At 46.5% G+C, this 27,694-nt stretch overlaps 1 protein-coding gene across 1 annotated transcript; it reads left to right on the forward strand.

Annotated features, from left to right (window-relative positions):
* The first annotated feature begins 301 nt into the window (after positions 1–301).
* On the forward strand, positions 302–26,604 carry EMC1 (ER membrane protein complex subunit 1). Its single transcript, XM_087702632.1, has 22 exons — positions 302–440; positions 2,216–2,340; positions 2,471–2,536; positions 3,328–3,421; positions 3,511–3,639; positions 4,803–4,929; positions 5,197–5,346; positions 5,760–5,927; positions 8,234–8,305; positions 9,008–9,130; positions 10,073–10,169; positions 10,362–10,478; positions 12,248–12,447; positions 13,674–13,823; positions 17,380–17,541; positions 17,666–17,785; positions 19,768–19,905; positions 21,411–21,584; positions 22,278–22,488; positions 23,461–23,545; positions 24,338–24,467; positions 25,975–26,604. Exons 1-22 carry the CDS (start codon positions 334–336, stop codon positions 26,152–26,154), a joined length of 2,925 nt encoding a protein of 974 aa, XP_087558758.1. The 5' UTR covers positions 302–333; the 3' UTR covers positions 26,155–26,604.
* Positions 26,605–27,694: the final 1,090 nt, after the last annotated feature.

Raw genomic sequence — 27,694 nt, forward strand, 5'->3', positions numbered from 1 at the left:
GATCTGTGAATTTCTTTTCTAGTTTGAATTCCTCCGTTTTTATTTTCGTTCATTTTTGTTATAGATTTAGGTTAGGTTTTGATTTATTGGATTTATATTTTTGTTTTAAATTATTCCCGCCTTCGATATGACAAGGAAAACCAGTTGAGGGACTAGGCAGAGTGAGATTTGTCCTTGTGACTCTTTTTCTCCCCCAAGGTCACTCTAATACATTCGTATCTCTATGGGGCCGGAAGCCAAAAGTCTATTTCTCGCCTCTATGGTCGCGCAGAGCCTGTCGGGATACCGGAGGCTTTCTTTCCTTTTCCGGCTCCTGTTCTCCTCTTGGTCGTCATGGCGGCGCCCGTCCTGCCGCTGCTTCTTTTTCCGCTCCTGCTCCTTCCTTGGCTTCCCCCGCCGGCGAGCGCCGTCTACGAGGACCAAGTGGGCAAGTTCGACTGGTGGGTGACCGGCGGCCCTGCCTTACCTCGAAGGGCGCCGCCATCAGGGTTGGCTTGCGGAACTCCCCGCCACTGGAAAAGGATGAGGGCGCTGCTGCTTGCTACGTGGGGCGGGGGTGGGGAGGGCGAGAAGGAGGGCAATTACATGGCGTTGATGAAACATCCAAATGGGGCAAATGGGGCCTTGTCTTAAATTAGGGTGCTTCTAGGGTGGAAGGCAGCTGCTTCCCTGAGCTTAGTTGCCAGACTAATAAAGGAGAATATTTGCAGCACAGGGTTGACATGAGGGCTCCTTGGTGCTCTCTGAGCTGGGTGGTTTTCTTGCAGACGTTTCATGACCCAAGTAGGTAACATCATCAGTGCTAGTACCAAAGACAAGGAAGGAAGGAAAAAAATGAATTGGAAATATGGAAGGATGGGATGCGCAGGGAGGAAGAGGAGGAGAACTGTGGGGTCCTTGGTGCTCTCTGAGCTTGCTTGTTTTCTTGCAGGTGTTTCATGACTCAACTAGATAACTTCATCAGCACTAGTATCAAAGTCGAGGGAGGGAGGGAGGAAAAGAAAGGGAAGGAGGGAGGGAGACAGGAAGGAAGGAAGGAAATATTTGCAGCGCAGGGTTGCAGGTACTTCATGATCCAACTAAGTACCATAATATCATCAATGCTAGGAGGGAGGGGTATTTGTAGAGTGGAGGAGGAAGACTGTGGGGTCCTTGCTGCTCTCTGAACTTGTTTCCTCGCAAATGTTTCATGACCCAACTAGATAACATCATCAGTGTACTAAATAAATCACTGAGCTAATGTAACTTTGCCTTGGGGCGCCACGCACTTGGTGGGGTGTGTAATCTTACCTTACAGATATTTAAAATTTTAGGGTTGTAAGCCTCTCACTGTCATTCTGTAGTAAGATGAGCAAGCCTATGTATATAAGCCTCTCACTCATGACAGTGAGCGGCTTATATACATACATAAGCACGCGTGTGCGCGCGTGTATGTGTATGTTCCAGCATAACTCTGGAACACCTCAAGCAATTTCAACCAAATTTGGTACACAGATGACGTACCCTCTAGGGAAAAATATTGTGGGGGGTAAGACACCCCTAAAACCCCTCTGGGTTTGTGTTCTCTTATGATGCAGCCTGTCGTGCCTTAAAATGGCTTCTACTGTGCAGTGCAGTGGGGTTGCCATGGTAACGGCTTCACCGTACTCCACAAGGCAGCAGCCTCTGGTAAGGGGGAAAATCCAACATTAGAAATTGTTTGATCCGGACATTTCCCCCCTATAAATAAATACCCAGGCAACATTGGGTTATCGGCTAGTATAGGGGTCGGCAACCCACGGTTCTGGAGCTGGGTGTGGCTCTTTCATCCCTCTGCTGCGGCTCCCTGTCGCAAGTTGGCACCACAATTTTGAGAGGAGCTTCCGGGTTTTTTTTGAGGGGGGAGGAGAAGCACGCCGTACCAGGAGGAGACTCTATGGTGAGGGAACCAGATTTCCGATTGACTCCAGAATTGAACGGGGAGACTTCCAGTTAGGACCTTTGTGGCTCTTTTGAGTGTTTAAGGTTGCCGACCTCTTTGCTAATACATAAATAAATATAAGGTGAGGAGGGGGGGTCACTGGACTATCATGGCGAGTGGGGAACAGAGGTGAGAGTTGCACTCCAGGGCCCATATTTTCCTTTCAGTGAAGAGAATATCCTCTCCCCCCACCCCTATTATTTCAGTTTATGACTGCGGAAAATGTGATTTTTTTTTCCTTTGCATGTATTGCAGGAGGCAGCAGTATGTGGGAAAGCTCAAATTCGCCTTTTTGGAAGCCTCCCCCGCCTCCAAGAAGCTGATTGTGGCTACGGAGGAGAATGTGGTGGCTGCCCTGAACTCTCGCAGTGGTGAAATCCGTGCGTGTCCTTTTGGTTCCCTGCTTAGAGCGCCTCCCGGGGAGCCCCCCCCCTTCAAATGAGGAAAGAGCGCTGCCTCTGGCATGGATCTTTTTAAAAGGTTGATCTGGGATTTTTTCCCCCCTTCCAGTGTGGCGACATGTGGACAAAGGGACTCCTGAAGGGGCAGTCGATGCCATGCTGATCCACGGGCAAGGTGAGGAAGGGGATGGTATCCTGGTAGCCGTTTCTCGTTTACTCACACTCTTTCTCCATGTGAGCAGTATAGCTAGACCAGGGGTCAGCAAACTGCGGCTCTGGAGCCGCATGTGGCTCTTTCAACCCTCTGTTGCGGCTCCCTGTCGCCGGTTGGCTCCACAATTGATAGGGCTTTTGGTTAGCACAGGTAGAGGAAAAAGGACGCCAGGCTAGGAGGAAACTCTATGGTGGGGGAACCGGACTTCTGGTCCACAGAGGAGAAAGGACGCCCTGCTAGGAGGAGACTCTATGGTGGGGGAACCAGACTTCAAGTCCGTAGAGGAAAAAGGACACCATGCTAGGAGGAGACTCTATGGTGGGGGAACTGGACGTCCTGTCGGTTCCAGAATTGAACGGGGGGCTTCCGTTTAGAACCTTTGTGGCTCTTTGAGTGTTTAAGGTTGCTGACCCCTGAGCTAGGTATATGACCACAATCGAGCCAAAAATTTTGGTTTGTGAGATAGTTAAGTGAGTTTTGTTCCATTTTACCACCTTTCTTGCAACCCAGTTGTTGAATGAATCACTGCAGCTGTTAAAAGTTAATAACAAGGTTGTCCCAAAGGTGCTTATGGTTGTAAGTCGAGGACTGCTGCCATGTCACTTGATTTTTGGTTTTAGCTCACAAGTTGACAAAGGTCTCGGAAAGACCCCATGCAGCATTTGGAAAATCTGGAGGGGGACGGTTTAACGTGGCCACCTCACAGAGCGCGGCGCGCACCGAGTTGTAATTTCTGTGCCTATTTTCTGCAGATGCCATCACGGTTTCCAATGGGGGTCGTATCCTGCGGTCTTGGGAAACAAACATTGGTGGCCTGAATTGGGAGGTTTTGATGGATGCTGGCAGGTGAGCCTTTTAGATTAGGGTTCATTTAAATAATGAGTAAAGAAATCCAATTTTTCAAAAAAAACAACACCTTAAATTCTTAAATTAAGCTTTCAGATGGCTAGTTTGGTGGGAGTCCAAGAAGCAGTGAAGTATGTGGCCGTTTTGAAGAAAAGTTCCCTCCTTCTACATTATCTCTCCAACGGTTACCAAAAATGGATAGAACATTTGCCAGAAAGGTGGGTTGATTTGTTGACTACAAAAAAACAACAGCCTTTAATCCTAACTGTAACCCTACTCATTTTTATAAAGCAGAAATGTTCTGTTGTGTTGTGCACATTCTTTGCATTTTGGTTAAGTTTTTCACAGCAACAGGCAATAGATTTACAGATTGTCCTTGTTTAACTGCCTCATTTTGCCACCGTTCACAGTTGATGGAAAAGTAATGGTAAACTTTACAAACTTAACTTGTGTAGAAAAAGGAAAGCCGAGTTAAGACCATAAGCACAGTTTCAGTTAGTGACTGCTTCCCTTGACAACTGAATTAGCAGCCCCAATTGTCACTAAATAAGGACGGCCTGTAATATTAATATAGAGCCTTCTCGGTGGTAGCCCCGACCCAATGGAACGATCTCCCCGTGGAGCTTCGTACCCTCACCACCCTCCAGACCTTCCGCACAGCCCTTAGAATCTGGCTATCCCGTCAGGCCTGGGGCTAAAGATTGTAACCCGCCCGAATGGTATGAATGTTGCGTTTTAATCATGTATTGTCTTATGTGTAAAAGTCTGTTTCCCCCCCCCCCCCCTTTGGATTGTGAGCCGCCCTGAGTCCCCCCAGGGAAAAGGGCGGCATACAAATAAACAATCTAAATCTAAATCTAGATTGTGCAGAAATGAATAGATTAACACTGGCAGTTAAATAACAAACTGGTTATTATGCGATGTGGGAAACATTTTAGCGATGATTAGAGGATAAATATAAAAATGAGTGAAATATAGAAAATAGTTAATAGGGTTAATAGAGTTAAGCAAATTAAGAGGATGCAAAGTAACAGATATTTAAATTATTAGTGTTAAGCTAAGAATAGATTAAATAATATGATTGTAAATTTTAACTTATTTGTATTCAGGTGACACATTGTTTAATGGAAGATGGATTATTTGTACTAAAATAAAAATTTTAAAAATGAAAAAAAAGGACTGCTTGTAATAGTGATTGAAAAAAGCAACTTTTAAGTGTCTTCACAGCTGTCTCTTGCTCTGCGTATTTTATATCAATCCTTAAGAATGATTTCATTTTGGCCCAGACATTTTAAGAGTTTAGCTCCTCTGAGAAAGACGGCAAGATGGCTTCAAACAGACAACCTGATCATGCTAATTCCCACCTGCTTTTCCTTATCAGCGACATTGTCCAGTATCAGCTGGTCTATTCCCACGGAACAGGCGTTGTGCACGTTGTCGGAATTTCTCCGCACAGCCACCTCAGCATCCTGACTTTTAGCATTGAGGATGGTGAAATGACGAGACAGGTGAAGCAAGAATTTGGCTTTCAATGGGATTTCCTTTTCAATGGGATTTCCTTTGCCGGGTTGGTTGGGGGAAGAGAGGGGAGGGAAGACAGTCATCTCGCCAAAACAAAAATGTTTCTCTTACGGTAAAATTACAACAATGTCATATTTGGGGTGCACCTGTGCCTTTAAATAGGCCGTTAAATTTTCTGCCATGTGGATTTGCCTTTGCTGGTCTCAAGAGTCATCTCAGCTGGGCTCAGCTGTGCATCTCTGTGCTTTCTGTAGATCAGAGTGGCAGCTCCGTGGCTGAAGAAACTAGCTGGGACTTGCAACATTGTCGAAGAAGGCAGGCTTGTGTGTGTGAACCCAGCCACCCAGTCCCTTTACACCTTGTCTCTGGAGGCAGAGGAGGAGATGAAGGAGGTCCCACTGCAGGTGAGAGGTCGAGGAACGAGTTCTGAGCAACTGAATGGAGTAGAGTGATTACTGGCCGGATGCCTTTCCTGTTGCCAGGGTGGAGTTTTGTTTTAGCAGATATATTCTCATTGTGCCCAGAGAGAAAAATATCAGCTTCTACCTAGGATTGAACTCACAGCCTCCTGATTGTGAGGCAAGAGCGCCACCTCTAGGCCACCGGATCAAGGTGCTTCTGAGTCCCTTTCCCAAAATCTCTCCTTGAATTTTCTCTGCCATGGAGCAATAAGCTGGAACTTGATCCTGGAGCAAGGAAGTGCTTGTTCCTTTCAACTGTGGCCAGCATAGTTATAATGCACAAGGTATCCAGGTGTTGACTTCTGTAGCTGGCTTGGCTGATCTGCCTGCTCTCTTTTCACCCCCCTTTCCTGCAGTCTCTCGGCCTGGAATTTGCGGACATTTCCGAGGCCCGCATCCTGTCCTCCCAGCCGAACCCAGCCAGAGCTCCCCGGCCTCAGTTCTTCCTGCGCCTGTCGCCGACCCACTCCGCTCTCTTGCAATATCGGCACGGCGTCGTGAGCCTCCTTCGGAATTTCCCGCAGGTGAGGACGGAAAAGGGAGGCTCCGATCTCTTGATCCTTTGACCTCTCTCCACCCTTCCCCTTCAAGGAACCACTCAGCAGGTTGGGTGGAAATGCACAGGGAGAGAAACTGACCAACCTCGGTGCTTTTATTCTAGTGTTTCTCAATGCTGCTTGTTAGGGGTATCTCCGTTGGGAGACAGAAAGTAGTGCAGTGGGATGTACAGCTAGAGAGAAGGAACGTTGCTAGTAGAAGAAACATGGATAGAATCTCAGACACTGCTAATAAAAACAAGTAGCTTTACTACTAACAATAGCTTCACAAGCAGTGATAGTGGATGTGTGTCCAAACACAATTCAAAGAACAATCAATTGCTTACAGTCGCAGTTCACGTTCCAGTCATCAAGCGAGCAATTAGTCATCAAGCATAGGACAAGCAGAGCGAGCGAGAGAGAGAGATTTCCTGACTCCCTCTTATTGCAAAGTTAATTACAGCTGATAAGTACATTCACCCAGTTAAAGCAACATCGACCATTTGTTGTTATATATGAATCTATATTTCCTACCCAACACTAGGAGTATACTCCCAACACTGATAATAAAATAGAATATAATTCTTTATTGGCCAAGTCTGATTGGACACACAAGGAATTTGTCTTTGGTGCATAGGGTCTCACTGAATATAAGGAGAATAAAATACATTCATCAAGAATCATAAGCTATAATACTTAATGATAGCCATAGGGTACAAATAAGCAATAAATCAAGACTAGGAAACAATATAAATCGTAAGGATACAAACAACATGGTTATACTCATAAGTGGGAAGAGATAGATACTAGGAAGGATGAGAACAATAATAGTAATACAGTCTTGATAGATAATTTGACAGCGTTGTGGGAATTAGTTGTTTAGCAGAGTGATGGCATGGGGGGAAAACTGTCCTTGTGTTTACATGTTCTGGTGTGCAGTGTTCTATAGCATCGTTTTGAGGGCATTAGTTAAAACAATTTATGTCTAGGATACGAGGGGTCTGTAGATATTTTCATAGCCCTCTTTTTGACTCATGCAGTGTCCGGGTCCTCAATAGAAGGCAGGTTGGCAGCCATGGTTTTTTTCTGCCGTTCTGATTATCCTCTGAAATCTGGGTATGTCTTGTTGGGTTGCAGAGCCAAACCAGACAGTTATGGAGGTGCAGATGACAGACTCAATAATTCCTATTAATAATTAATAACTTTTAGAATAGGCGGACTTTGACTCCCAGAATTCTGGATTTTGTGAGTGTTGTGTGAAGTGATCCATGCATTATGTTTTTTTTTTTAAAAAAACCCTACTATTACAGTTTAGTGCTTAATAAACATTGTATTGTCTGGGTTATTTTGTTTGCTTAACAATAACAATACAAATTATATTCATAATCTTTACCCCCCTTTTTCCCATTGATAAAATAAATTCCATATTTGATAGTATTCTGTTCTGGGCCCCCTCCGTCCGGTAATGAACGCAGACACAGGCTTAGCTGTTTGCCACTCTTTATTCACAGCAATTATAGTCCTGTTGGCTGAAAGCCCAGACACTGGCAAGACGTTGGCAGCAACCCAAACTCCAACAGACACGGGAACACAAGGCAGACTAGACAAGGAGTTCTCCAGATTAGTCCTGCAAAAGGACTCCTCCCAAAGTCTCTTCTTATATATCTCTTGGGAGGGGCCAAGCCACAACCACTTGGCTTGATTATCTCTTATGAGTCTGTCTCCATAACTGCTGCCTCCGTTTCTCCGCCCTCTGTTGCCTGCGTCAGGGACAAACTCCCCTTGATCTTCCCCATTGCTCCATGCCTCAGGTGCCTCCTGGTGGCCAACCAGCCTCTCTGGTCCCTGCTCTGAGCCTGAACCCTGCCCAGGGTCCTCCACATCTTCCACAGCAGACTCATAGGGTTCCTTGCTATCGGAGTCCATCGGCAGCTCCAACGGCTCCTGCTGGGCCACAACAGTATTCTATATCTTGTTTCTGTTTAATTTTCAATGCAAGCCTGTCCCATTTCTGCACAGTCCAATATCTTCTTAATTATCTCATCAGCTAGTGATATTTCTATGTTTTTTGCAATGCTGAGCAAATACAATCCTCGCAAATACATGCAATGTTAAATATGCCCTTTGTTTATCACATTTTTCTGATATTACACCTAATAAAAAATAGCTCAGGTTTAAGATCTACGTGTTTTCCTAAGATCTTTTCTAACCACATGGGTGTTTTTGCCCAATTCTTTTTGTATAATCCATGCACTATTGATCTCTCACTGTCTTTCTCCACATTGGGTGTCCAGGCCAGCCTTGTGACTTTCGCGACTACCGGTGAGAAGACGGTGACGGCTGTCCTTGCCTGCAAGGGCGAAGGGGTAAATATATATACATCAATGCATGAAATGGGTATGGAGTTTTTTTGTACAACTACTCTGTAAGGGAGGCATCCATCATCCCTATGTTGCAGCAGGGATGCTAAGAATTGAGGCTCTTGGTGAATTGAACAGCTGATTGGCGGTTGGAATCGGCCTCCCAGAATACTGCCAATCAGCTGTTCCAGACTGCGGGGATTGCCAGAGCCCATTGCTGCCTTCGTGCGCAATGTTTTTGGCCTCTGTTGCATTTTTGGCCTCCACGCGCTCCGCTTTAGACACGTTCCAGGCTGTGGGGATTGCCACAGCACATTGCCGCCGATTCCCGCCTCCGCATGTCGTGTTTTCAGCCTCCACAACACCCCGTTTTCAGCCTCCGTGTATCGCATTTTCGGCTGGTTCCAGGTGGTGGGAATTGCCGCCACCGATCCTCGCCGCCTGGAACCGGCCAAAAATGCGATGCATGGAGGCTGAAAAAGGGATGTGCGGAGGCTGAAAATGCGACCCGTGGAGGCTGAAAATTGCTGAAGGGTGGGGCCCGGCAGGTAGGCAGGGCTTCAGCAATGTTCGGTGTATAAGACGCACTGCAATTTTCACCCACTTTTAAGGGGGGGGGGAATACGTCTAATACTCTGAAAAGTATGGTAACTTTTATTCTTGTAAGAAGCTGAAGGCCATTTTGCTCTGTTCATTCTCTCCCTCCAGGAAGGCCTTTCTTGCCCCGCCCAGTCCTACACCATCAACTTGTACCTGGCTGAAACTGGGCAGAGACTTCTGGACACCCTCATCACCTTTACTCTGGAGAAAAGCAGCATCAGGCCTGAGCAGGTAACGGTGCTTCCAATGAGCAGGGTTTGTTCTTAGCCTGCAGCCATCTCTCGACCTGGGTATTTCTCCCATGCTTTGGGATCCCAAGACCCCCCTGCATCTTCTTTCTCCTGTCTGTCTGTCTGTCTATCTATCTATCTATCATCTTCTGTCTATCTATACCTGTCTTATTTTTTCCTTCTACTTTCTTCTTTCTTTTTCATCTTTCTTCTTTCCTTTCTTCTATCTTTCTTCTATCTCCTTTCTTCTTTTTCTTTCATCTATCTATCTATCATCTATCTATCTATCTATCTATCTATCTATCTATCTATCTATCTATCTATCTATCTCTATCCGTCTTCCTTCAACTTTCTTCTTTTTCATCTTCTTTCTTTTCTATCTTCTTTCTCCTTTCTTCTTTTTCTTTCATCTATCTATCTATCTATCTATCTATCTATCTATCTATCTATCTATCTATCTATCTATCTATCTATCTATCATCTATCTGTCCATCTAAAAATGGCTGTATGTGTGTATGTTCCAGCATATCTCTGGAACGCCTCAAGCAATTTCAACCAAACTTGGTACACAGATGGCTTACTCTCTGGAAACAAATACAGTGGGGGTAAGACTCCCCTAACATCCCTCGGGATGTGTGTTCTGTTAAGATGCAGACTGTTGTGCCTTAAAATGGCTTCTACTGTACTGCCATAAAATGGCTTCTACTGTGCAGCGCAGTGGAGTTGCCACAGTAACGGCTTCACAGTACCTCACAAGGGGCCTCCCTCTGGTAAGGGGGAAAATCCAACATTAGAAATTACGTTCAGTCCAGACATTGTCCCCCCTATAAATAAATTTCACGGGCAATGCTGGATAATCGGCAACTTATTTTAAAACCAAACATCCCTTGCTGAGGATTGTAAATTTTCTTATCGCTCCATCCATTACTTCCCTTTGTTGCAGCTCTTCATTCAGGTCTTTTTAAAGAAGGACGACTCCGTTGGGTACCGTGCCTTGGTGCAAACGGAAGATCACCTCCTCCTCTTCCTGCAACAGCCAGGTACCCCTGCGAACACAGAGGGAGTGTTCCTCCCTTCGTGACTCCCTCCGCTTTGGCGCCAAACCCTGGCCAGAGCTTCGTTAACCCTTCCTCATCCTCCATTGTTCTGCCCTCTGGGCGATTCCATCAACGGGCTACAAGAAAAGACCTTTTTTTTTTTTTTTTTTTTGCTCAATCTCTCATTCTCGGCAGGAAAAATTTGGTGGAGCCGGGAAGAGTCTCTGGCTGAGGTGGTTAGCCTGGAGATGGTGGACTTGCCCTTGACGGGGGCCCAGGCAGAACTGGAGGGCGAATTTGGGAAGAAAGCTGGTAAGGAGTGATGGGGGAGGAGGGGAGAGAATTATTTTGCCAAGGTGGCTGAGGCTAACACTTGGGGAAATAAGCCTAGAGTTTATCGCTGGGTGGAGCATTTTCCTAATGGAGATCAAAACGTCTGTTCCGCCCACTGAAATTGGACTTGGTGTTCTAACCTAGGCTTCCCAAAAGCACGAAGCCGACTCCTCGTCCCAAGAAAACCCCTTTTATTTAGGTTAAAGGGAATTCCTCTCCAGCAAAATCCTGGCCAACAGTCTTTCAAGAGATTTCACAACTGCAGACCTTGATCAGGCTTGGAGAGCTGCCAGGCCGATAATCTTTCAAACTTCATGCTGTAGCAGCAAATTCCTTGGCAAGAAGTTAGGGATAGATCTTCACCCTAAGGAATTGAACTCATTGTCTCCTGCAAACTCCACTCCCCTTTCGGTCCTCCTTATCCCCTATGGGAGGGGCCATTCACCGTCCACCTATGGCCTTCCTCCCAAGTCGACTGCTGTTCTTTAGCTGTTCCCTTCGTCTGGCAGCTCTGTGCGTGCGCACACTGGGAACAGGCTCCAGCTGTTCTTCTGCCTCACTGATGTCTGACTCTGAAGGCAGCTGATAACTGGCATACGGCCCTGGCCCCCTTTCTGCCTCCGACACAGAGCCCTCTCAAGTGTTGGTCCACAACACTTGGATTGTGCCCCTGTTTGATCAGGAGACACAAGGACATCTCGGAAGGAAAAAAAAATCCACAAATATCTTTTGGCCCGGTGTGCAATTTATACTGCTATGTTCAGGGTTTTTGTTGTTTGTTTGTTTGGTTTTTCCACTCCTCCAAAGATTAAATGTTGAATTGTTTCCTGGTTTGTGTTTCCTTTTTTTTGCTGCCTGGAAATCAGCCATTCAAGGTAACCGAGAAATGTCCAGTGTCCTGTTTTTCTTGAGTGTGTGTGAGAGGGGGGAAGCACACTGATCTTGGGGGCCGTTTCTGATTTTGGAATAATGTTCCACCTGGTGGGCCTGATATCTGTGCAAAGAAGCATGGAAATAAACCTTCCAGCTTATTATTAGAGGAGGATCTTCTTCTTCTCCTCCTCCTCCTCCTCCTCGTCCTCCTTCCTTCTCCTTCTTCTTTCTCCTCCTCCTTCCTTCTTCTCCTCCTCCTCCTTCCTTTTCCTCCTCCTCCTTCCTCCTCCTCCTTCCTCTTTCTCCTCCCTTCTCCTCCTCTTCCTTCCTCTTCCTCCTCCTCCCTCCTCCTCCTCCTCCTTGGTCTTGTTCGAATCCTTCATCTCCATTGTCATTTGGGGGTGGGGGCGCCACTGTCTTTGGGACGTGGTGGCTCATTGGCTAAACACACTGAGCTTGTCAGAGTGAATTCCCGTTCCTTGTCCCAGCTTCTGCCAACCTAGCAGTCCGAAAGCACATTAAAAAATATTTCTCTTCTTCCTCCTTGTTCTTCACATTTTTCTCCTTCTTTCCCTCTCCTCCTTCCTTCCTTCCTTCCTTCCTTCCTTCCTTCTTTCCTTCCTTCCTTCCTTCCTTCCTTCCTTCTCTCTCCTTCTTTCCTTCCTCCCTTCCTTCTCCTTTTCTTTTCTTTTTTGGATGAGTTTTTCAGGCCTTTCCGCAAAACACCTTTCAGGGATGAACTTAACATTTTACAGGAAATCTCTCCCTCCCATCCCCTGCCCCGCCCTGGGACCATAAGGAAGGAAGGATTTTGCTCGGGAGCCTTTTCTTCCTTAATTGTGGTTCTCGGTGGCAGCTGACGCTTGTTCTTCCAGATGGCCTCCTGGACATGTTCTTCAAACGCCTGTCCTCTCAGCTCATCCTGCTCCAGGCCTGGACCACTCATCTCTGGAAGATGTTCTATGATGCCCGGAAGCCCCGGAGCCAGACCAGGAACGAGTTCAACGTCGACAACTTAGCCCGGGATGAGTTCAACCTGCAGAAGATGATTGTCATCGCCACAGCCTCCGGGAAGGTGAGGGGGAAGGGCTGTGGTTGCTCACTGCGCCGTGGTGGTGGTGGTGGTGGTTAGAGGCCGTGGAAGCACCCCACCAAGCAGGGCAGCGACCTTCCACTCCTCTTTGAAACATGGTAGACTGCTCCTGCAGGTGGAGGTTCTTTGCTCACGTCGTAAGGAGAGTCCCTGTTACCATCATCCTCTTTTAACAGCCCCGTCAATCCCTTGTGGGGTGGAGTCGGGGCAACTGCATGGAGCGGAGTGTTTACTGACCAGATGCCCTCCCTGTCGCCGGTGCAGAGGTTTTTTTGTTCAGCAGATATATTCTCGGTGTGCCCAGAAAGAGAGAAATATCTACCTCTGCCTAGGATCGAACTCACAACCTCCTGATTGTGAGGCAAGAGCGCCACCTCTAGCCCACAGCATAACTCATAAAGGAGAGTCCTGTTATCTGAATTTAAAATGATGGGAGTCTTCACTTTGTATTGAAACGGCCTCAAACCTGGTTGCCGGGAGAGGAAACCTTCAAGCGGTCAGGCAGAGTCCAACCCACCAGGGTGGCTTCGTGGTTCCCAGGCAGACCTCCTCTTTCCTCCTCCGCCTTCTCTTTCTCCTCCTCTTCTTTCTCCTCCCTCTTCCTCCTTGGTAGGGGTATCTCCGTTGGGAGACAGAAAGTAGCACTGCGGAATCTACAGCTAGAGAGAAGGAATGTTGCTAGTAGAAAAAACACATGAATAGAGTCTCAGACACTGCTAGTAAAAACAAGTAGCTTTACTACTACTACTAGCTTCAGAAGCAGTGATAGTAGATATTTGTCCAAACACAATTCATAGAACAAACAATTGCTTACTGTTGCAGTTCACGTTCCAATCATCAAGGGAGCAAGTAGTTATCAAGCATAGGACAAGCAGAGAGAGAGAGTTTTCCTAACTCCCTCTTATTGCAAAGTTAATTACAGCTGATAAGTACATTGACCCATTTAAAGCCACGTCGACCATTTATTGAATATGAATCTATATTGCCTACCCAACACTAGGAGTATACTCCCAACACTCCTCCTCTTCCTCCTCCTCCTCTTTCTCCTCCTCCTCCTCCTCTTTTTCCTCCCCCTCTTCCACTTTCTCCTCCCTCCTTCTCTTTCTCCTTTTCCTCTTTCTCTTCCTCCTCCCAAACAAGAAGCTTTCAATATCCAGAGTCTCTCCCAAGGACAGCTTAATTCAGATATTTGTTTTCCTTCTTTCCAGCTTTTTGGAATAGAGAGCAGCTCAGGGACCATCTTATGGAAGCAGTTCCTCCAGGATGTGCGCCCCGGCTCTTCCTTCAAGCTGATGGTCCAGAGGACGACGGCGCATTTCCCCCACCCCCCACAATGCACCCTGTTGGTCAAGGACAAGGTGGGTGCCTCCCCTCCTGTCTTCTCTCCCGAGTAGGAAAGGAAATGAGCCGCGGTGGCGCAGTAGTTAGAGGGCAGTACTGCTGACTATTTCTGCTGACTGCCGGTTGCCAGCAATTTGGCAGTTCAAATCTCAGCAGGCTCAAGGTTGACTCAGCCTTCCATCCTTCCGAGGTGGGTCAAATGAGGACCCAGATTGTTGGGGGCAATTGGCCGACTCTGTAAACTGCTTAGAGAGGGCTGTAAAAGCAACTGTGAAGTGGTATATACCATTTTTCTCCAAAAATAAGACCTCCCTGGATAATAAGCTCAATCAGATTTTAGAGCGCATGCGCTAAAATAAGCCCTCCCCTGAAAACTAGCCTGAAAATATTGCAACACAGCAGCAGCCATGAGGTGACCACATTCACCGCCTCCTGCACCTCAAAAATAATAAGACCTCCATGAAAATAAGAGCAAGGACTTGTTTTGGAGGTCAAAAGAAAATAAGACCCTGTCTTATTTTCGGGGAAACACAGTAAGTCCAAGAGCACTTCCTTCCCTCCCCTCCCCTCCCTGTGGTTAGAATGCAGTATTGCAGGCTAACTCTGCCTTACTGCCAGCATTTCGATCCTGATTGACTGGCTCAAGGTTAACTCAGCCTTCTGTCCTTTCGTGGTGGGTAAAATAAGGACCTAAATTCTTTTTTTTTTTTTTTTGAAATTTTTATTTTATTTTAATTGAACAAAAACACAAAAAAAGAATCATCCTTCATTACATCTTGTAGAAAGCATGTCAATTGGTTACAGATAACTTTCGTGCATTTTTCCACAGTCATTACATAGTTCATATTAGATTATACACTTGAAAATCTTTGAATATCTTAATATCAATGTACCACAATTCTCATTTGACTACAATTATTTGAACATGCTTTTACCTCAAATCATTCATACTTAAAGACACAACCACATAATGGCATTCATTATCTATTTCCAAGAATCCTCCAATAGCATTACACCTTTATAGCATCTTTTAAGTAAAAGTCAATTAATAAAGTTTCTAAGCCTCCCCCCCCCCCTTTTTTCCAACTCACTGACTAAAATTTATACCTTTATAACAAGATCTAAATGAAAATTTGTTAATAAAATTTATAGGTCTTTTTCCCAAGTCACAATTTACAGTTTATATCCAAATTTCTTTTACTAAATTGTCAATACATGTATATATCATTACGCTGTATCCATTATCATTTCATTATTATTATTTATGGTTAATTAATTGTTAGCGAGTAAACATTTAATAACAGTCTAAAACAATCTAAGAGTTACAAAATTCCTACTTATTAATCACCAATAATAAAAAAACCTATTTTTTATTACCAACTTTCATTGTCAACCTGTATCTTTCCAATAACAAATCAGTCTTATCTCTCTTGCCAATTGTAGAGTCAGTCTTCTTTTTATCTCCTTTTTAAAGTTTTTATAGGCGTCTCTCCGCACTTTGTTGCTTGAAGGGTCTCTCAGATAATCTCCTTGCCCACCAGTTGCTTCTAAAGTTAACTTGTCTTTGTTTATCAATCTTGCTTTTGAAAAAAAATTCTCTTCTTATGTCTATCATCATTAGTACTTTTTTCTGTTCTGTGTCCTGGAATCGGGTAGAGCTCCAATTCATCGAATTCCCTTTTCCATATTCCCTTCTTCCCATTTTCACCCACATTTGCTCCATTAATAAATTCATCTGTTATCTTTATCTTCTATACCTTCATTCTCCCCTTTAATTTTTGGGGCTCCAACCCCATCATCTTTTGCTGTGAGGAAGACTAGTCTTTCCAACTTCTTCTCAATTCTCTCATATCCTTCCAATAGATTTTGAATTCCAGCCAAGATATTTTGGAATTTTAAGGTTTCCTCATCTAAGTGTTCACCCATGTTTCCAAAACAGAAGAGAGAAAGAAAAAGAAACTAATAATGACTGCCACTCTAGTCTTCCAGGCCTCTCTTACATTTATTTTAAATTGACTTGAACACAAGTTCTTTTATGCTCTTCAAAGGGGAAGGGTTCTGTTCCCCCCAGTTAATTTTCACCTTCTGTAGGAAACAAAGTTCTTTAGATTTCTTTTAGTGTGGTAAAGTAATAGGAAGAATTGTTAAAATAAAAAGGAAGGTTTTAATCCAGAAGTCAAAAAATAAAGCAACAAGAAGCAGAAGAAAAAAAAAATCAATCTGTTCACTTTAAGAGGAGAGATGAAGAACGTTGCGAGCATTTCAATCCACAAAAAATAGTTAGAAAGGCAAAGGAAAAAAAACTTTCCACAGCGATCCCATTAGGATTATTTTTGCAGCTCACTTCTTTTGTTTAAGGATCGAATTTGGCTTTAAAGAAACATTTATTTGGGCAGTCTTTAGCAAAATAGAAAAAATACCTCACCAGATGGACTCACTTTCTCTTTTCACTTCCTTCCTTCCGAAGCATCCCGATTTCATCAGCCTAGGGGCTGTTTGTTTACCACGGGCTTGAAACACTTCCCTTGGGTCTATCAGGGATTTTATGATATCCCTGAGATCAGCAAGGCTTTGTCTTCCTGATCACCATCTCTACGGGACGGTTTAGGTCTCAATGGACCCCCCCCCAGCGGCAAAACTGTCAACGGCGGTCTCAGAGTATCGAGACCGCACGTTGTAACATCACGACGTGGCTCCTCCTATCTCAGGACCTAAATTGTTGAGGGCAATAGGCTGACTCTGTAAACCATTTAGGGCTGTGAAGCACTGTGAAGAAGTATATAGGTCTAAGGGCTGTTGCTAAGTGCTAAAGAGGGATTCAGTGGCCTAGTAACTAAGACGCTGAGCTTGTCAATCTAAAGTTCGGCGGTTCGAATCCCTAGCGCTGCGTTAACGGAGTGAGCTCCCGTGACGTGCCCCAGCTTCTGCCAACCTAGCAGTTCGAAAGCACGTAAAAAATGTAAGTAGAAAAATAGGAACCACCTTTGGTGGGATGACAACAGCGTTCCGTGTGCCTTTGGCGTTGAGTCATGCCGGCCACGTGACCATGGAGATGTCTTTGGACAGTTCTGGCTCTTCAGCTTTGAAACGGAGATGAGCACCATCCCCTAGAGTCAGGAACAACTAGCACATATATGTGAGGGGAACCTTTACCTTTCAAGAAAATGGGTGGGAGTAAAAAGGCCGATGGTCCTTGCGGGGAGGAACACCAGGGGAAGAAGCTGATCTAAGGCAGTGGTTCTCAACCTGTGGCCCCTGGGGGTGGGGTGGGGGTGTTTCATAAAAGCTTGAAAAAAATGCCAGGATTTAAATCTTTAGCTAAGTCTTGTGGGGAGTCACAAAAGGTGTTTAAAGGGGGCCCACATGGGAAGGACAGGTTGAGGACCAGTGGCCTAAGCCAGGGGTCTCCAACCTTAGCAACTTTAAGCCTGGAGACTTCAACTCCCATTTGGAGGATTCTGGGAGTTGAAGTCCTCCAGGCTTAAAGTTGCCAAGGTTGGAGATCCCTGGCTTAGGGTGTTTTAGTCCCGCACTCAACCCCTGCCTGCTGCCCTCCCCCCCCCCCCCCCCCAGGAGTCGGGCCTCAGCAAACTCTACGTCTTCAACCCCATCTTCGGCAAGTGGAGCCAGGTGACACCCCCGGAGCTGAGCCGCCCCATCCTTCAGTCCATCCTGCTTCCCATCATGGACCAGGATTACGCCAAAGTGCTGCTCCTGATTGACGATGAGTACAAGGTGCCTTGGGGAGGGGAGGAAATGGGTGAGTGGGCGAGTGTCATCCTCGCGGGATTCTTCTGCAGAGGCCTTTGCTATTTGCCGCCACCCCCCACCCTCCAACCTCCTTAATTTCCTCCGGCAGGTGACTGTCTTCCCGGCCACCAAGAACGTCCTGCGGCAGCTGGAAGAAATAGCCCCCTCCGTCACTTTCTATCTGGCAGATGACCAACGGGGGAAGCTGATGGGGCGGAGGCTGAGAAGGGTGCGGCTCCTGGATTCCCAAGCGGGGTGGTGGTGGTTAGTGAATTGGAGGGGGGGGGGCAGTAAGATTTTTTTTTTTAGATGAAGGGAAATTTTCTTTGATGTTTTGTTGCTTTGTTCTGACTGGACTTTCAAGCATCCATCCATCCAGCCTGCCAGCCCTGTCTGTCTGTCTGTCTGTCTGTCGCCTCTCTCACACACATCTGTCTAATCTATCTATATCGCCTCTGTCACACACACCTCTAATTATCTATCCATCCATCTATCCTATCTATCTATATCCTCCCTCCCTCTCTCTCTCTCTCACACACACACACACACAAATTTATCTGTCTATATCATCTGTATCACACAGACCTTATCTATCCATCCATCATCTATCCTATCTATCTATCCATCCACCCACCCAATCTATCCTCCCTCCCTCTCCTTCCCTCCCCCCCTCTCTCACACACACACATATTTATCTGTCTATATCATCTGTATCACACACACCTTATTATCTATCCATCCATCATCTATCCAATCCATCCATCTGATTTATCATATCTCTCTCTCTCACACACACACTTATTTACCTGTCTGTTTATAATAGCTCTGTCACACACACATCTTATTTATCCATCCATCATCTATCCAATCCATCCATCAATTATCTATCCAAACATCCATCCCTCCATCCATCCCTCCATCCATCTGATTTATCATCTCTCTCTCTCTCTCTCTCTCACACACACACACACACACACACACACACTTATCTGTCTGTCTATATCAGCTCTGTCACACACACATCTAATTATCAATCCATCATCTATCCTATCCATCTAATTTAGCCCATCTCTCTCACTCTCTTCTCACACCCACACAAACACCCACACACTGTATCTATCTCTGTCTATAACATGTGTCTCACACACACATCTAATTATCTAATTATGTATCCATCCGTCATCTTATCAATCATCTATTTGTTCATTCATCCATCCATTCCTCTAATTTTTCCTCTCTCTCTTTCTCTCTTCTCTCTCTCTCACACACACACGGTATCTATTTATCTCTGCCTATATCATCTGTCTCTCACACACATCTAATTATCTATCCATCTGTCATCTTATCAATCATCTATTTGTTCATTCATCCATCCATTCCTCTAATTTATCTTATCTCTCTCTCACACACACATACACACATAATCTATCTGTCCGTCCATATCAGTGATGGCTAACTTTTCTGTAAAGGTGTGCCAAAATTGTGTGTGTGTGCGCACTAGCCCTGCACTGTGCCCTGACCCACAATGGAATGCGCCCCACCCCCACCCACCCCCTGGCATGGAGGGGGAGTTTTCACCCTTTTCAGGCTCTGGAGGCTTTCCTGAAGACTTGGGAGGGCGAAAATGCCTCCCCCGGCACGCGCTCACACGCTGGAGCTGAGGTCTGGCATGCTGGCAAATATGGATCTGCGTGCCACCTGTCACGGGTCTATATCATCTCTGTCACACACACACACACACACACACACACACACACACACACACACACAATTATCTAACTATCAATCTATCATCTATTTGTCCATCCATCCATCCATCCATCCAAGTTAGCTATCCTGTGGCTAGCATTTATTTATTTATTTTAGCTCCTCAGCCAGTGTAGGGCATAGAATACATGGTAGTAAAGATGGAGCACATAACACTGTGGTAGGCGTAGAATGGAAATGTATCGTTGATTTTGTAAGGTGTGCAGAATTCAAGGCGTCATGTTGAATAGGTTCCCTTTTGGGAATGGGTTGGTTGATGAGAATGGAATCAACAGCCTTCCACTAACGCAGAGGCTCAGTTGGTGGAGGTCCCTGCCAGCCCTTTCTGGGTTTAGAAAGGCACGAGCACTTGGGAGAGTGAGAGGGGAGAGCTGCAAGTCGTGAACCAGCCTTTGACCCACTGGCTATTTCCCCCCCCCCCCCCAACCCCACCCCGTCCTCCAGGATTTGGCCACTGAAGAGACCTGGGATGTCACCATCCCTCCTGATCTGCAGCGGATCGTGACGGTGAAAGGGAAGCGGTCCAACGAACACGTCCACTCTCAAGGCCGGGTGATGGGTGACCGCAGTGTCCTGTATAAGGTGAGGGGGAGAAAGCGAGCTCCTTCTCTTCTTCTCCTTCCCCTTCTCCCCTTCTAGTTCTCTTCTCCTCCTTCCCTTTCTTTTCTTCCCCTGCCCCTTCTTCTTTTTTTCTCCTGCCCCTTCTCCTCTCCTCCTTCTCTTCTTCTCCTTCCCCCTCTCTTCTCCTTCTTTTCTCCTTCCGCTTCTTTCCTCTTCTCCTGCCTCTTCTTCTTCTCTTCTTCTCCTTCCCCTTCCCCCCTTCTAGTTCTTCTTCCCTTTCTCTTCTTCCCCTGATCCTTCTCATTTTTTTCTCCTGCTCCTTCTCCTATATCTCCTCGCCTCCTTTTCTTCTTCTCCTTCCCCTTCTCCCCTTCTAGTTCTCTTCTCCTCCTTCCCTTTCTCTTCTTCCCCTGCCCCTTCTTCTTTTTTTCTCCTGCCCCTTCTCCTCTCCTTCTCCTCTATCACCTCTCCTCCATCTCTTTTTCTCCTTTCCCCTCTCTTCTCTTTCTTTTCTCCTTCCTCTTCTTTCCTCTTCTCCTGCCTCTTCTTCTTCTCTTCTTCTCCTTCCCCTTCCCCCATTCTAGTTCTTCTTCCCTTTCTCTTCTTCCCCTGATCCTTCTCCTTTTTTTCTCCTGCTCCTTCTCCTCTATCTCCTCGCCTCCTTTTCTTCTTCTCCTTCCCCTTCTCCCCTTCTAGTTCTCTTCTCCTCCTTCCCTTTCTCTTCTTCCCCTGCCCTTCTTTTTTTTTCCTCCTGCCCCTTCTCCTCTCCTCCTTCTCTTTTTCTCCTTCCCCCTCTCTTCTCTTTCTTTTCTCCTTCCTCTTCTTTCTTCTCCTGCCTCTTCTTCTTCTCTTCTTCTCCTTCCTCTTCCCCCCTTCTAATTCTTCTTCCCTTTCTCTTCTTCCCCTGACCCTTCTCCTTTTTTCTCCTGCCCCTTCTCCTCTATCTCCTCTCCTCCTTTTCTTCTTCTCCTTCCCCTTTTCCTCTTCTTCTTTTCTCCATCCTCTTCTTCTCCTGCCCCTTCTTCTTCTCCTTCTCCCCTTTTAGTTCTTCTCCTCCTTCCCTTTCTCTTCTTCCCCTGCCCCTTGTCCTTTTTTTCTCCTGTCCCTTCTTCCCTCCTTCTCTTCTTCTCCTTCCCCTTTTCCTCCATCTCCTTCTCTTCTTCATCTTCTCCTCCCCTTTTCTCCTTCCTCTTCTCCTCTGCTATCTCCTTCTCTCCTCCTTCTTTTCTTCTCCTTCTCCTCTCCTCTCCTTCTTTTCTCCTTTTCTCCTCCTTCTCTTCTCCTACCCCTTCTCCTTCTCTTCTTCCACCTTTTCCCATTTTCTCCTTCCTCTTTTCCTCTCCTCCTCCTCTTCTCCTCCTGCCCTTTCTCCTTCTACTTCCCCTTCTCCTCCCCTTCTCTACTCCTCCTCTCCTTCTTCTCCTTCTATCGCTCTCCTCCTTCCCTCCCCCACTTTGTGCAATGACGCTGAGCCTTATTGCCGAAGGAAGCCTGACGGGCTTTGCATTCCCCCCACCACCTCGCAGTCGCTGAATCCCAACCTGCTGGCTGTAGTGACCGAGAGCACGGACACCCACCCGGAGCGCTCGTTCATCGGAATCTACTTGATTGACGGCGTCACCGGCCGGATCATCCACTCCTCAGTGCAGAAGAAAGCCGAGGGGCCGGTTCACATTGTCCATTCGGAGAACTGGGTGGTGGTAAGAGTTTGCCCCCTCCCAAAGCTTCAGGAACTTGTAGCAATAACAATAGCACTAAGAGTTATATACCGCTTCTAAGTGGTTTATAGAATCAGCATATATTGTCCCCAACAATCTGGGTCCTCATTTTACCCACCTCGGAAGGATGGAAGGCTGAATCAACCTGCAGCTGGTTAGGATCGAACTGTTGGCATTGAGCAGAGTTAGCCTGCAATACCGCATTCTAACCACTGGGAGGGAGGAAAGGAAAGAAGGAAGATAGCAATAAACACTTAGACCAGTGTTTCTCAACCTTGGCTACTTGAAGCTGGCTGGGGAATTCTGGGAGTTGAAGTCCAGACATCTTCAAGTGGCCAAGGTTGAGAAACACTGACTTAGACTTATATACCGCTTTACAGCCCTCTCTAAGCGGCTTACAGAGTCAGCCTCTTGCCCCCAACAATCTGGGTCCTCATTTTACCCACCTCGGAAGGATGGGAGGCTGAGTCAACCTTGAGCCTGGTAAGATTCGAATGGCCAAATTGCAGTCAGCCGGCAGTCAGCAGAAGGAGCCTGCAGAACTGCACTCTAACCACTGTGCCACCGCTGCTCATTATACCCTATAACTTGTAGGGCCAAGTCATGAGAGAGAGAGAGACCCCAGGGACTTGAGGAAGCTGGCTTTATCGTTAGAGACCTTCCTTCTCTTCGCAGTACCTGTATTGGAACGCCAAGGCCCGTCGGAACGAGTTCACGGTGCTGGAGCTGTACGAGGGCACCACGCAGTACAACGCCACGGCCTTCAGCTCCCTGGACCGGCCCTACTCGCCCCAGGTGCTCCAACAGTCCTACATCTTCCCCTCCGCCATCAGCGCCATGGAAGCCACCATTACAGAGCGGGGCGTCACGAGTCGCCATCTGCTGAGTTAAGGAAGGGCGCCGGGAGAGGGGGGTTGAGCGGTCTGTCTTACAAGAACCCGGAAACCGGATGAGAGCAGCTGGCTGGTGCACATGCGCGTGCTGGTACCCAGAAGAGCAGCTGCCACCTGTGCACATGCGCAACGGCCACCTGCTCTCTTCCGGTGCTTCGGCATGCGCTTCAGGTTAACCATCACTGCTCTAGAGCTTCCTGTGGGAAGATCAGATTAGGCAGGTGTTCAGTCCCTTGTGATGCCAAATTTGGACTGGCTGCCACGTGCTCGGCTGACAAATTTTCCTGCGCTGCCACTCGCTCTCCCTGGGCGAATTCATGCATCTGCCTTCTCCTTGTCAGGAGAAGAAGCACGGGATTTTCTCCTGATTGGAGAACCCTTTGTTTGAAATGGGATAGGATCTCCAGTTTGAGCGGGGGGGAGTGGTTGAACTAGAAGACCTCCAAGATCCCTTCCATGATTCTGTTATTTTCCCCATTTTTTAAAAAAATATATATGTAAAATTAAAATACAAAAGAAAAAAGAAAAAAAAAACCAGAGGCAAGACAAAACTAGACAAGAACATTAAAAAAATTGCAAATTTAAAAGAAAGTCCAAAACATTCTGGGAAGTTCCCAGAAGATGACCTAATTAATTTACGAGCCTCGAGACAAAGTTCAAAAGAAATCCATTCATTTATTAGGATCAACATTCTGGCGTGTTCTCCTGCAGAGCCAAAACTGACTGCTTCTTAATTGCATTTGAACTTTACCCCTGTGTCCCCTCCCCTCTGTCATAAATCACATTCACCAACAAGATTGTAGAAATATGAGATCCGACTCTGGCCGAAGGTATGCATGGAACCCTCCCTTCAATGCCAACCTGATAATAGTCATGGCAACGCTTTACAAGTTGACACAAACATTATCCTCTTTGACAAATCTATTCCAACAATAATAGCTTCTCCATTTTTCTCTTGGGTGTAGTCGGTCTTCCCTCAGGGGCCATTTTGTCCCTCCCCAAGGCTTTGCTGGATCCGCGGCGGCCGGAAGTCCCCACAGAGCAAACAAGGTGAGGAATTTGGGGAGCGGGGAGATCCACCCACTGCCTAGCCCAGGGGCATTTAGGACTTCGCAGATATTATGGGAAGCTGATGTTTGGGTTTCAGCCAGACCTTCCAAACAATTTTCAGCTTGCCACATGTCCACCTAATGCTGCTAATATTACTGGAGGGGTTTGGATACAGCCGAACCATGGGAGTGGATGGGTGGTGGATGGGAGGGAGAGGGGTTTTGTCTGGCCCGGATTTGTCAGAGTTTGCAGCAGCAATTACATCCAGAAAGCGCACAGAGGTAACTGACTCAGCAGGATTCAAATAACTTCTCTTTATATATAATATAACGCATGAAGTTAATATACAATACCAAAAGCAGGTTTCCCCAACGTAGTAGCGACTACAAGCAAACACAGGCAGAGGAGAGAACAGTTTCAGTTTCAGTTCAGGCAGCAGACTAGTTTAGAGCTCAGCACAGACTCAGAGCTACAGAGTATAGCCACACCCAGGCTCCTTGTCGTCTCCTTGTTACTCACGATCAGCAAATACTGTTTCTGTTTCCAAACAGCCCTCATTGGCTGACTTAGTTGCTATGCCTGTTCATTGGCTGACCTTGTTACCATGTCTTCCAAGTCATGAACTCTCATGCACTGATAGGACGGACCTTCCTAGGCCGACCTCTCAGAGCCAGGATTTTGTAAGATAAAATAAGAAGAATTACGAATTGCAAAGAGCAGTGGAGAAATAGCAAAAAAGGAGAATAAGTTGAGGATTGAACCGGGACCAAGATGTTTTCCTGCTCCTTACAGGGAAGAAAACTTGATACCGTATTCCCCGGATGTGCAAATCCACGCCGAGAGGTTCATCAACTACAATCAGACTATCTCGCGAATGAGGGGCATTTACACAGCCCCGTCGGGCCTGGAGTCCACTTGTCTGGTGAGCCTTTCTTAAACCAATGTTCCTTCAGCTTCGAGAGAGGTGGACTTCAACTCCCAGAATTCTCCAGCCAGCTTGCTACCTGGGGAATTCTGGGAGGTGTACTCCAGTCCTCTTAAAGTTCCCAAGGTTGAGGAACACCATAGATCATTGTCCTTCTGGCCCAGGGAATTCTGGGAATTGAAGTCCAGTCCTCTTAAAGTTCCCAAGGTTGAGAAACGCCTTAGACCACGGGTCTGCAAACCTAAACACTCAAAGAGCCATTTGGACCCATTTCCCACAGAAAAGAAAACACCGGGAGCCACAAAGGTCCTAATTGGAAGTCCCCTGTTCAATTCTGGAGCTGACCGGAAGTTCAGTTCCCCCACCATAGAGTCTCCTCCTAGCGCGGTGTACTTTTTCCTCTACCTGTCATAACCGAAAGCCCTATCAATTGTGGAGACAACTGGAAAATCCTCCCCTTGCCATAGAGTCTTCTGGCGCACTGTGCTTCCCCCCCCCCCCCGAAGCTCCTCTCAAAATTGTGGCACCGACCAGTGATGGAGCCGTAGCAGAGGGAGGAAAGAGCCGCAGTTTGCTGACCCCTGCCTTAGACCATTTGTCCTGATCCAGATTTTCTCACTGGCTCCTGAGTATTTCAAAAAAAAAAAAGAGAGAGAGAGAGAATAAATACCAGTAATTACAGCCACAATAGCCTTATGGAGCCTCCATATTCAGGAACAATCTTCCCTTGAGTAAAAAACACCAGGGGTAACAAGAAGAGATTGGCCTTGAGACACCCCCAAAAGCGATGTCAAGAGCTGAGTGGCTGGATTAATATATTTTTGGGAAGGACCCAAGTGCCACCTAACACTTACCTGTCTCCTGATGCAAATACTTCTTGACTTACAACGGTTTGTTTAGTGGCCTTTCAAAGTTACAACAGAAGTGGGGAAAAAATTGATTTATGAGCATTTTTCGCATGGACATTGAAGAATTGGGACCAAAATTCAGACCTTTGGCAATTGACTCATATTTTATGACCGTTTGTGACCGGGGTGTGTGTGTTCATGTCCTTATGACAGTTGCGGTGTCCCGACTGTGTGTGTGTGTGAGAGAGACGTGATGCCTTTTTGCCATCTCCTGACAAGCAAAGTTAACGGGGAAGCCAGATTGACTTAACGACTGCAGTGTCTCACTTAAGAACTGTGGCATGAAAGGTCGCAAAACGGGGCAAGGCTCACGTAACTAATGTCTCGCTTAGCAATTTCTCGAAATTTGGGGGGAAGAATTGAGGTCGTAAGTCGAGGGCCACCATGAGATGGGTCGCTCCCAGTTCGGCCGAACTGGGCCGAACCAGAACTGAGAATTCAGGCCCGAGTCGCAGAACCAGCGGCGACCCAGGCCTGCCACGCCCCCAAATCCGTTCCTTGGCTGCCGCCATTTTGGATTTTAGAGACCGCGTGCCCAGTTCACTGTAAATTGTTCTGTGCATGCACCCTCTTTATTCATTCTTCTTCTCCTTCAGGTGGTGGCTTATGGGTTAGACATCTACCAGACCAGAGTCTATCCCTCCAAACAGTTCGACGTCCTCAAAGACGATTACGATTACGTCTTGATCAGCAGCGTGCTGTTCGGCCTGGTCTTTGCCACCATGATCACCAAGAGGCTGGCTCAGGTGAAGCTGCTGAACCGTGTCTGGCGGTAACGGTTGAGAGATTCACACAGATCCACCCTTGAGGGCGGACGGCTGAGCCTTCCCGGTGGGTTGCAGCCTCATTTGAAAGGGGGGGGGGGTACTGCCCCTTTTCCCCCTTGAGGAAGAGAGAACTGTGGAACCACGCTGCCTATTGCCCACACACCCGTCTCCAATTCACTGCGGAAAACGAGAGATTGCAGAAACGGGGAAGGGTCTGTGAAATTAAGCTGCTTTGAAAAATGTTTTTCCCCCGGCCCCTATCCCCATCCTTCGATGCCTGCAACTGCTTTTGCTGTTGAACTTTCTACGACGACCATTTCGACTCCTGAAGCCGTGATAAAACATTGTCATCCTTTTTTTCTTCCCCTTGAAATTTTAGCTGGTTTGAGGAATCCACCCGATTTTCTTCTTTCTGTCCTCTTTCTCGGATTTTCAACGGAAGAAAATGGCTGGGGGGGGGGGAGATGACATGGGGGGGGGCAGTCTTTTGAGCAAATGTGTGAAACATAAGCTTAGAAAATGCAGAAGATGAATTTGGGGAAATGGATATAAACGGGGGGAAAAGATGCCAAAGATGGCTTCCAGGCCTGACAGACCTCTCCCCGGATTTTCAAGGGCCAGCGAGAGCTCACTAGATGCCACTGAAACTCCCTGTGTTACTCTCATTGCAGGACACAATCTTCTGATCTAAGGGGGGAGAAGCCTGTCAGGCCTGGAAGCAATCTTTGGCAAAAGACGGCTTCCAGGCCTGACAGTGAGCCTGTTCAATCTTTAGTGTCCCTAGCAAAGAATTCAAAAGAGAGATGAGCCTGTCTTTTCCCTGCATTGAATTTTTAAACTTCTCTTTTTTAATTGGCTCTTTTTTCCTCTCAGGTGTCTTATAGTTTTCTAATTTATATTGAATTTTTTTTGCTCAGTCCAGATTTGGGTTATGGGAGTCCTTGAAGCTCATTGAAAAAAAAGCAAGTTTGTCTTTCTAAATGCAACATTTTCCTGAATGTGGTTTATTCTTTTCACTTTACGGCAAGCGAGTGGCTTGCTAAGAGTCATCTGTCGGTTCATTTATATTTATTCTGAGGAGGGTTTTGGGTCGCGGTGGGCAGAGTCTAAATCTGGAGTTTGCAGGGTAGAAATTTCTGTTGGAAAAATGTGAAGTCAAGACCTATTCGCCCTGTATCCAAATCACACACAGCAGAAATAAAAAAAAATAACAACAGTGTGTTGGAAGAAATGTCCTTCTGAGTTCAGTTCCAAGTGGGGAGAAAGACACTGGGAAACATGGCGGCTGTTTGGAAAGATGGTTTTTAACGGTGGACAGGATCACATGCCCTGATGATGTTGGGTGAAGAAGGAAAAAGGGAGAAGATGCTGAGAGTGCCTTGAGTTTTATACCCTCTCTGGGCTCTTTTGAATTTGAGCTTGTATTCTGATTGGTTGTCAGGCTCCCATGGGGCCATTGGGGGGGGGCAATTCTGTAGGCTGGCCTGAGTCCCAGGCTTGGTTGACTCTTGCTGGGTGATGATGTAATAAAAGGGCTTTGGGCAATTCC

The sequence above is a fragment of the Thamnophis sirtalis genome, unplaced genomic scaffold (assembly GCF_051295495.1).
Source record: "Thamnophis sirtalis isolate CommonGarterSnake01/CBP01778 unplaced genomic scaffold, rThaSir2_p1.2 scaffold_15, whole genome shotgun sequence".
Lineage (NCBI taxonomy): Eukaryota > Metazoa > Chordata > Lepidosauria > Squamata > Natricidae > Thamnophis > Thamnophis sirtalis.

Coding starts and splice junctions, on each gene's coding strand:
- EMC1 (XM_087702632.1), top strand. CDS start 334: ATGGCGGCGCCCGTCCTGCCGCTGCTTCTTTTTCCGCTCCTGCTCCTT. Junction 3,422..3,510: donor GTTTTGATGGATGCTGGCAG/GTGAGCCTTTTA, acceptor TCTTAAATTAAG/CTTTCAGATGGCTAGTTTGG. Junction 17,786..19,767: donor TGGGGCGGAGGCTGAGAAGG/GTGCGGCTCCTG, acceptor CCCGTCCTCCAG/GATTTGGCCACTGAAGAGAC.